Source organism: Schistocerca nitens, chromosome 8 (assembly GCF_023898315.1).
Source record: "Schistocerca nitens isolate TAMUIC-IGC-003100 chromosome 8, iqSchNite1.1, whole genome shotgun sequence".
NCBI lineage: Eukaryota > Metazoa > Arthropoda > Insecta > Orthoptera > Acrididae > Schistocerca > Schistocerca nitens.
In genome coordinates this window covers 540,548,713-540,558,857 of record NC_064621.1, presented here as the reverse complement: position 1 = coordinate 540,558,857, position 10,145 = coordinate 540,548,713, and the positions used below count along the sequence as shown (strand labels likewise).

The following is a 10,145-nucleotide window of genomic DNA, read 5'->3' as shown; positions in this document are numbered from 1 at the left end:
TTAAATTTCATATGGTCCTATTCCGCATCCCCCACTTTCCTTGATGTTTATCTCATTCTCACTGAAGGCCAGCTACACACTTCTGCCCACATTAAACCTACTAACAAACAACACTACTTACCTTTTGCCAGTTGCCATCCTTTCCATGTCAAACATTCCCTCACATACAGCCTTGGCACTTGAGGCAAACGTATTTCTTCAAATGCAGACTCTTTACAGCAATGCCCAACCATTCTCACCTCAGCCTTCACTGTACATAATTACCCTACCAGCCTAGTTAAAAAGCAGATTTCCCAGGCCATCACATACAATCCAGGTACTGCTGAGCCCTCCAAAAAATAACTTTGGAGCATACCACTGGTGACTCAGTATTATCCTGGTCTGGAATGTGTTATCAGCTACTTTGACAGGGCCATGACTTCCTAAAACCATGCCCTTAAATCAGATCCATTCTGTTGGAAATTTTGCCCACCACATCTAGAATAGCTTTCTGTCATCCCCCCCAATCCCCGCAATATTCTTGTCAGACCCCGTGCTCCTTCTGCACCCATCTCCCTATCCTATGGCTCCTACCCCTGTGACCATTACTGCTGCAGGACTTGTCCTATGCACACTCCTACCACCAGCTATAAAAGCCCTGTTGCTGGCAAAACCTATATTATCAAAGGGAGTCACCTGTGAAACGATGCATCATATACCAGCTATTATGTAAACACTGTTTGGCCTTCTACGTCGACTATCACCAAATTAACAATTATGATGAATGGGCATAGGCAAAGGGTGTACTGGCACCTTACAGTATCCTGTTGCAGAGCATGCTCTACAACATGACATTCATGATCTCAGTACTACTTTCACCACAGGCACCATCTGGATTCTTCCCCCAGACACCAGCTTCTCAGAACTACGCAGGTGGGAACTAGCACTACAACATGTCCTTGATTCTCGTCACCCACCTGGCCTTATTTTATGTTAATTTCTTAACTGTAACTACATTTTGCTTCACTCTGTTTTATTTTTCTACATCTTTCGTTGTCTTTCCCTTCTAGATAGAGTTGATGTCCAAATCTGCTCGAGTTATCAATTTCTTGCCAAATAGTGTCACTTCTAATTTTTCCGTATTAAAAAGGTGCCTTGACAGTTTATGACAGCAGGATTTGCAACTGTAATCCTCCCCCACCCCCGCAAATGATTATGGAAATCAATTATCCTATCATGTTAATCTGTTGCACATCTAGATATAAATAAGCCTGTGAGCATATCCCAACATTTCTATTTGTAATTTAAGATGCACCAAGCTTCAGGAATTACCAGTGTAAGTGATACCTGATACCTATAAAAGTTGCTTGTGTCATGTGCATAAAATTGTGTAGCCAATTGATTAAGATATTGCTCCTTTATAACACACACATCAGTAAAAATAAATAAACCATTTCTACAAGATTTATTAACAGCTTTACATGCTTCTCACAAATCAAATGTACATTAACAATCTAACTTTTACATAAAGATTAGAATTCATAAATTGAAAGTAGTTTGAGGATGTCACAATGCTTCAGCTATTTTACACAATGAAGACTGAAATGAAAGCAAATTACAAATACAAGAAACAGAATGAAATAATAGTCCAGGACTGACAGTAACATACTACTATATCAAATAAAATAGCATTTCTCATAGAATGCAAACCAATAAAGATAGTAAAAAAGGTCAAATACTACCAGTAATTCTCACTTTGTGAAATTTGAGCACAAGGAAAAAGGAAAACTGAGAATAGTATAACTTTAAACATTCCTGTTGCAACAATGTAGGTTGGAAAAATTTGAATGAAAGTTTAAATCTATTTATTACAAATGAAAAATTATTTACAAATGAGCACAGCCCTGTTTCAAAATAATTAAATATGATGAATAAAATATCTAGTTTACTGTATCAAAACTTATTATAAATAGTTCAAAAATTATTTATTACAGAAACATTCTTGTTGTTGACTTATCTAAATCAACATGAGAGCAGTAAACTATCAGTCTCTTTGTAGGACCACATCAGAATTCTTGGAAATGGTCATTTCATTTCTAAAATTGTATTTACCAGGCAACATTGTTTATTAAAAATAAGTTTACACTAAATGTAGGTTTTAACATCTCACTGTACATATATTGAAAAAGTTTCATCTTTAAATGTACACACTTAAAATAAGCATTTCTTCACAAAAATATTTTATTTTTATAATTTCATTCAATTGTCCACTATCCTCATTTCAAAAATTGGAAACTTTATGTGTAAACATGACAGGTAATAGATTAGTTTGTGTGTGTATGTGCACCAGATATGAAGCAAATTTGTAAGGATATGAAGTCATTCCTTTTTTGCACTTTTCTGGAGGGAAACAGAATAGCTGCCTCAAAATTTTGGAAAATGTACAAGAGACAAATTAATTAGTCATCACACACAAAATGAATCATACACTGTGAATTTCATTCATACAAACACACTAAACAGGCACCTCATCCTTCCTCCCCATGTTCATAAAAGCTTCACTGAAGATGACAATATTCTTAGCACTTTGTACAAAGTCAATTACAGTAGTATTTTGCAGATACCTCCATATTTAGACACTGTCAGTAGTATTAATAATTTTGTAACTAAACACCATCAGGAAACTGTCACTGATATTTAACAAATCAGTTTACATTCATCACTGGACTAACAGCCCAGAGGCAAGAGGGAGTGGTAACAGAACAAATTGTTATTACACACTTATGTAACACTAATGAGCAGCTCATTTTGCACCATATTTCATCCACTGCTAAATTGCACCAAAAATTTTCATTTTCACAGGAGTTTATTAACAAATTCCACAATCTTTAGACATGATGGGAACTTCAAAGTAATTTGTTTCCTAAATTTTAGGAGCAAAGCGAAGTGGGTTACAACATTCCAAATCCTTTGGAATACTTTATTGCCTTCATAAGTCTATCATTTAACTTTTCCTTTGTCTCATACTCAGGAAGCAAAAGAACGTTGAAACACGTATGAGCTGTAGGTAACCTGAAATTATAAGACACTAATGAATAATGGGAATGTAAAGAGCATGAGTTGCATATCTCAAACAATGCTAGTAGAATTATTAGTCAATAACAGAATGCAGCAGGGGCGCTGACAACAATGTTAATGTATCTTCTTACTTTCTACAATGTCCCTAGCAGCTGACATACCAACTTCATCACTCTAAGTTACAAGACTGACCTTTCCTAGTTCCTCAGCACAAATACTCTTCACAATTTATTTATTTTACAATAGGCTTGGGCTTTATTCAGCAACATCGTAACTAAACTTTAGGCATCACTATTTTTCTTCCTTCCTCTTCACAATAAAAAGGATTTAAATAATGTAACTGGTGCCCATCACGGCTTACTAAAGTTTTGGTTAAGAAAACATTTCACATTCATGGGATGTAGTTTAGTGTCTTCTGTGTGCATGACCAGATGCCATTTAACATCTAAAATTCCAAATGTGAGACTGAAAAACTTGGCAATACTTCTTTACTTCTCATTGAAAATAGGCAATGCCCATTCCCTGTGTGTTTGATGTGTTCTGATGTAGTCTGAGCCATTCATTTCCAGATAAGTAATATTAAGATTTTAAAAAATGAGTATGAAAACTACAGTAGGCATGATTACCTTTAAGGCTGACTCAATAAGCTACCTTGAATTTCACAAAACATCTGCCATTTGGGCACGGGCCTATTGTTTACCAAACAACACTTTCCCAATAAAGTTTATGATATTCAAATTGTTTTATCTCATGATGCAAATAGAAACACTGGAAATTCCAGGTTGGAATATCAACAATATTATGATAAGGATAGACTGCTACTTACCTTAGATATGTCATACTGAGCTGCAGACTCTGGGTGGGATCACTACGGCAGAGTTTATAGGTAGAGGAGTCAGCAGATAGGATTATTAGGGCAGGATCTGTTTTGAGGCAATGTATAGCTGCCCTACCTTTCACAAAAGGTTGATCTCATTAGGAATGGACCTGGGGAAGGATCGCAAGACAGAGTTGGAGCTGACCAGCGATGGTAGAGGGGGGGGATCATGGTTGAACTGTGATGTGAACTGGGAGAGACATGGTTCAGTGTTGGGATTATGCTGGCTTCGGCTGGAAGGATTGATGGCAAAGAAGTGTTGACTGGAAGAAGGAAAGTAGCACTTTAAAGAGTCCAATATGATTAAATCACAGGGATCATGCCTCTGTGCAAAACCCAGGTGCAAGACCTACTCTACCCACCCATCCAGCATTCCTATTCCGGTCCTGTCACAGGCTTATCCTACACCATCAGAGGCTGGGGCGCCTGTGAAAGCAGCCATGTCATATACCAGCTCTGTTGTAATCATTACATAGATTTTTTTAAATTGGTACGACTATCAGCCAGCTGTCCACTAGGACAAATGGCCATCGCCAAATTGTAGCAAAGAGCAAAGTGGACCAGTCTATGGCACAACATGCAGCTGAACATAACATGGCTGGTTTCAACAGCTGCTTCACAACCCAGGCTAACTAGACCCTTTCCTCTACCATCAGCTTTTCTGAACTGTGCAGATGGGAGTTATCCTTACAACACATTCTCTGCTCCCAAAGTCATCCCCGGCACAACCCATGGTAACCACCCAACAGTTTCCACCCCTTCCGTCCTATAACCTCCATCCAGTTCATATCCCCTCAGTCTCACTGTGCACTGCTAGGCCACAGCACCCACCTGTTTTCTTCCCTTCTCTGCTCGTCATCACACACAATCCTTTCCCCTTCCCTGCCCCAATCTGGATTGCTGCTTCCGTTCAACACAACTGCATTCTAGCTGGAGTTGTTGGAGGTAGTAGTCGTGCGAGTGTATGGCGTGCTCGTTTGTGTGAATGTGTGTTTCCCTTCTGAAGGTGGCTTTTGCTGAAAGCTCAGTCAGGCTGAATCAGTCTTTCCTTCTTATCCCATCTAGTAAGTAACCCTTGCCTAGAGTTCTCCCTAAACCTCTCCATTCCTTTTCCTTCACCACTTTTCCTTCCCGTTCAATTCTTCTGCCAGAAGAAGGAGCCACTGGCTCCAACAGCTTGTAAAAGTTAAACCTTTTTGTGTGTGCGTGTGTGTTCTCCTGCCTTCGCTTGGTGAGTACATTTTTTATCTATCCATTTACATTATATTGTCTACAAGTGATTATTTGCATCATCATATAAATATCCATTTTATGTAGAAAAAGGAATTAATGTAGAAATATGTCACTTGCAGGAATGTTTCTAACACGTAAGCACTTCCTTATTTCCACCAACAAGTACTGTTTCAAGAACGTCAACCAGACTTAAAATTTCTTTTTTTGCTTCAAATTTCTCTTCTCAAAATTCATTTTCTCCTGTGAAACTCTACTACTGAATTTTCATTTGCTGCAACAATAGGACAGAGTCATTTAAAGTTCATAGTCAACTGCAACTGTTACTGCTCCTCCTGATACTGAGAAAAGCTTTCCCAGAAAATTTTGTATGAAAGTGCAGCTTCAAGTACAGATGTTAGTTCTACACAAAAGTTTCATAAACTGTAGAAGAATAACACTTTACCAACTACCTTCAGTGTAATCCCTTCAGCCCACGGCTGCCACACTAGTACAAGTTTATATGCCAACTAGCTCCGCAGATGATGAAAGCGATTGAAGAAATGTATGATGCAATAAAAGAAATTATTCAGATAGTTAAGGAGACGAAAATTTAATAGTCATGGGGGGCTGTAAATCGATAGTATGAAAAGGAAGAGAATGAAAAATAGTAGATGAATATGGACGGAGGTAAGGAACAAAACAGTAAGTCGTCTGGTAAAATTTTACACAGAGCACAACCAAATCATAGCTAGCACTTGGTTTAAGAATCGTGAAAGAAAGTTGAATACGTGGAAGAGACCTGGAGACACTGGAAGGTTTCATATAGGTTATATAATGGTAAGACAGAGATTTAAGAACCAGGTTTTAAATTGCAAGACATTTCCAGAGGCAGATGTGGACTCTGACCACAATTCATTGGTTATGAACTGTAGATTAAAACTGAAGAAACTGTAAAAAGGTAGGAATTTAAGGAGATGGGACTTGGATAAACTGAAAGAACCAGACACTGTAGAGATCAGGGAACGACTGACAAGAACAGGGGAAAGAAATACAACGGAAGAAGAATAGGTAGCTTTGGGAGATGAAATAGTGAAGGGAGCAGAGGATTAAGTAGGTAAAAAGGCAAAGGCTAGTAATAATCCTTCGGTCACAGAAGTGATATTGAATTTAATTGATGAAAGGAGAAAATATAAATATGTAGTAAATGAAGCAGGTAAAATGGAATACAAAGCCTCAAAAATGAGATCGACAGGAAGTGCAAAATGGTTAAGCAGGGATGGCTAGAGGACAAATGTAAGGATGTAGAAGCATGTAACACTAGGGGTAAGATAGATACTGCTTACAGGAATATTAAAGGGACTTCAGGAATTACTGCAACCAATCGCCATTTTTTCTTCAATTTTTATTTATTCATGACCAGTTTCGAATTGCCTGGTGATTTATCATCAGATGATACCATTTAGTTTGGAGTATTGTGGGGGTTGTGCATCTGTGGCGAATATAGAGACAGAAAAGTGAGCACTGTATGTGGGAAGAATATTGTGGGAAGATTGTAAGTTAATTTGATGGTATTATTCACTGTTTTTATTCTTGTGGCAGGCACTGCTCTGGAAAACAATGTATGCTTTCCAGTATCATTAAATGTCAAGTGAAACAGGCAATTTTTCACCGATGGTGACTCCCACATACTTTACAAAATATAAACAAACAAAAGAGTGTGGCTGTTGTTGTCTCCAAAGAGTTTTGTGGAGACAGAGTGTTTCTTTGTTAATTTTTTGTTTTGTGTGACATTCATAGCAAAATATATATTTATTACATTACTTCCTTTATAAAATTAGTAATACATTTTTACATTGCAAAATTTTCTTATGCTATTTACAAATCGCAAATTTTTCTTCAATTTTTATTTATTCATGACCGGTTTCAAATCGCCTGGTGATTCATTATCAGATGATACCATTTAGTTTGGAGTATTGTGGCTCAAATTCAAAGATATAGTAACAACAGCAATTGAGAGATTCATACCTCATAAATAGGTAAGAGATGGAACTGATACCCCATGGTACACAAAACAGGTCCGAACTCTGTTGCAGAGGCAACAGAAAAAGCATCTGAAGTTCAGAAGAATGCGAAATCCCGAAGATTGGCTAAAATTTACAGATGCGCGAAATTTGGCACGGACTTCAATGCGAGATGCCTTTAATAGGTTCCACATCGAAACATTGGCTCAAAATTTGGTAGAAAATCCGAAGAAATTCTGCTCGTATGTAAAGTACACAAGCGGCAAGACGCAGTCAATACCTTAGCTGCGCAGTGCCGATGGTACTGTTACCGACGACTGTGCCGCTAAAGCAGAGTTACTGAACGCAGTTTTCCGAAATTCCTTCACCAGGGAAGACGAATGGAATATTCCAGAATTTGAAACATAAACAGCTGCTAGCATGAGTTTCTTAGAAGCAGATACCTTAGGGGTTGCGAAGCAACTCAAATCGCTTGATACGGGCAAGTCTTCAGGTCCAGATTGTATACAGATTAGGTTCCTTTCAGATTACACTGATACAATAGCTCCCTACTTAGCAATCATATACAACCGCTCGCTCACCGATAGATCTGTACCTACAGATTGGAAAATTGCGCAGGTCACACCAGTGTTTAAGAAGGGTAGTAGGAGTAATCCATCGAACTACAGACCTATACCATTGACGTCGGTTTGCAGTAGGGTTTCGGAGCATATACTGTATTCAAACATTATGAATCACCTCAAAGGGAACGATCTATTGATACGTAATCAGCATGGTTTCAGAAAACATCGTTCTTGTGCAACGCAGCTAGCTCTTTATTCGCACGAAGTAATGGCCGCTATCGACAGGGGATCTCAAGTTGATTCCGTATTTCTAGATTTCCGGAAAGCTTTTGACACCGTTCCTCACAAGCGACTTCTAATCAAGCTGTGGGCCTAGGGGGTATCGTCTCAGTTGTGTGACTGGATTCGTGATTTCCTGTCAGGAAGGTCGCAGTTCGTAGTAATAGACTGCAAATCATCGAGTAAAACTGAAGTGATATCAGGTGTTCCCCAGGGAAGCGTCCTGGGACCTCTGCTGTTCCTGATCTATATAAATGACCTGGGTGACAATCTAAGCAGTTCTCTTAGGTTCTTCGCAGATGATGCTGTAATTTACAGTCTAGTAAGGTCATCCGAAGACCAGTATCAGTTGCAAAGCGATTTAGAAAAGATTGCTGTATGGTGTGGCAGGTGGCAGTTGATGCTAAATAACGAAAAGTGTGAGGTGATCCACATGGGCTCCAAAAGAAATCCGTTGGAATTCGATTACTCGATAAATAGTACAATTCTCAAGGCTGTCAATTCAACTAAGTACCTGGGTAAATTACGAACAACTTCAGTTGGAAAGACCACATAGATAATATTGTGGGGAAGGCAAGCCAAAGGTTGCGTTTCATTGGCAGGACACTTAGAAGATGCAACAAGTCCACTAAAGAGACAGCTTACACTACACTTGTTCGTCCTCTGTTAGAATATTTCTGCGCGGTGTGGGATCCTTACCAGGTGGGATTGACGGAGTACATCGAAAGGGTGCAAAAAAGGGCAGCTCATTTAGTATTATCACATAATAGGGGAGACAGTGTGGCAGATATGATACGCGGGTTGGGATGGAAGTCATTAAAGCAAAGACGTTTTTCGTCACGGCGAGATCTATTTACGAAATTTCAGTCACAAACTTTCTCTTCCGAATGCGAAAATATTTTGTTGAAACCAACCTACATAGATAGGAATGATCATCAAAATAAAATAAGAGAAATCAGAGCTCAAACAGAAATGTTTAGGTATTCGTTTTTCCCGCGCGCTGTTCGGGAGTGGAATGGTAGAGAGATAGTATGATTGTGGAATGAGATTTTCACTCTGCAGCGGAGTGTGCGCTGATATGAAACTTCCTGGCAGATTAAAACTGTGTGCCCGACCGAGACTCGAACTCTGGACCTTTGCTAGTTCTGCAGGTTCGCAGGAGAGCTTCTGTAAAGTTTGGAAGGTAGGAGACGAGATACTGGCAGAAGTAAAGCTGTGAGGCTGGGCGTGAGTCGTGCTTCGGTAGCTCAGATGGTAGAGCACTTGCCCGCGAAAGGCAAAGGTCCCGAGTTTGAGTCTCGGTCGGGCACACAGTTTTAATCTGCCAGGAAGTTTCAGTATGATTGTGGTTCGATGAACCCTCTACCAAGCACTTAAATGTGAACTGTAGAGTAATCATGTAGATGTAGAAATTTACAACACAGTGTTTAGGACAATGTTTCTGGTAGTGAACTTGTGTTTGGCATGTTTCTCATTGCTCAATAAAGAGGATAGTCTACATATGGGGAGAGGAGGGAGGGAAAAGAGGGAGGGAGGAATGAAAGGGTTGAAAGGGAGGGAGAGGGAGAAAAGATTTGTGTGTGTGTGTGTGTGTGTGTGTGTAAAAAGAGAGGTAGAGAGAATGGTGTTTTGGTGTGATATGAGCGAGGTTGGGAATGAGTATGGGAGTGGAGGAGTACAGTATTCCAAACCCAGAATGAATGAAGTTTTATTTCACTACCTAACCAGGTAAAAGGAACAATGAATACATACAGAAAGTGTAAACTGAAGTTGATGAAAACTATTCTTGCTATTAAATTCAATAAGCAGTGCATATTAGAAAACATTATTCCTAATTATGTCAAAGTTGTAATCAATGACCAGAGTAAATCAGCTTAGGCAGCCAAAAGTCACATGAATCAAAAATGAAATTAGGTCTCATTATAAACCAAAAGACTTACTCAATAAAGACATCTACAGGCTGCACTTAAGAGTTAAGCAATCACCTTATGCTGTCCCAAAATGTAACGTTCACAGAGTTAGTTCAACAATCTGTGGGTAAAGGAATGTTGAAAATTTCATACAAACAAAAGAAAAAGCTCTCAAACCTCTTTGCCAAAAAAATCCACCAACTGCTACCCCAACTTACCTGATGAA

General features: G+C 38.9%; 1 protein-coding gene across 2 annotated transcripts in view; it reads right to left on the bottom strand.

Annotated features, from left to right (window-relative positions):
* Window positions 1-1,429: 1,429 nt before the first annotated feature.
* Window positions 1,430-10,145, bottom strand: part of LOC126198485 (ubiquitin-protein ligase E3A) — a 133,917-nt gene continuing 125,201 nt past the window's right edge. For both annotated transcript variants that reach the window (XM_049934854.1, XM_049934855.1), the window contains exon 12: window positions 1,430-3,051. In XM_049934854.1, the coding sequence (XP_049790811.1) occupies window positions 2,931-3,051 (121 nt within the window). In that variant the 3' untranslated portion in view covers window positions 1,430-2,930. The remainder of the gene's footprint in view (window positions 3,052-10,145) is intronic.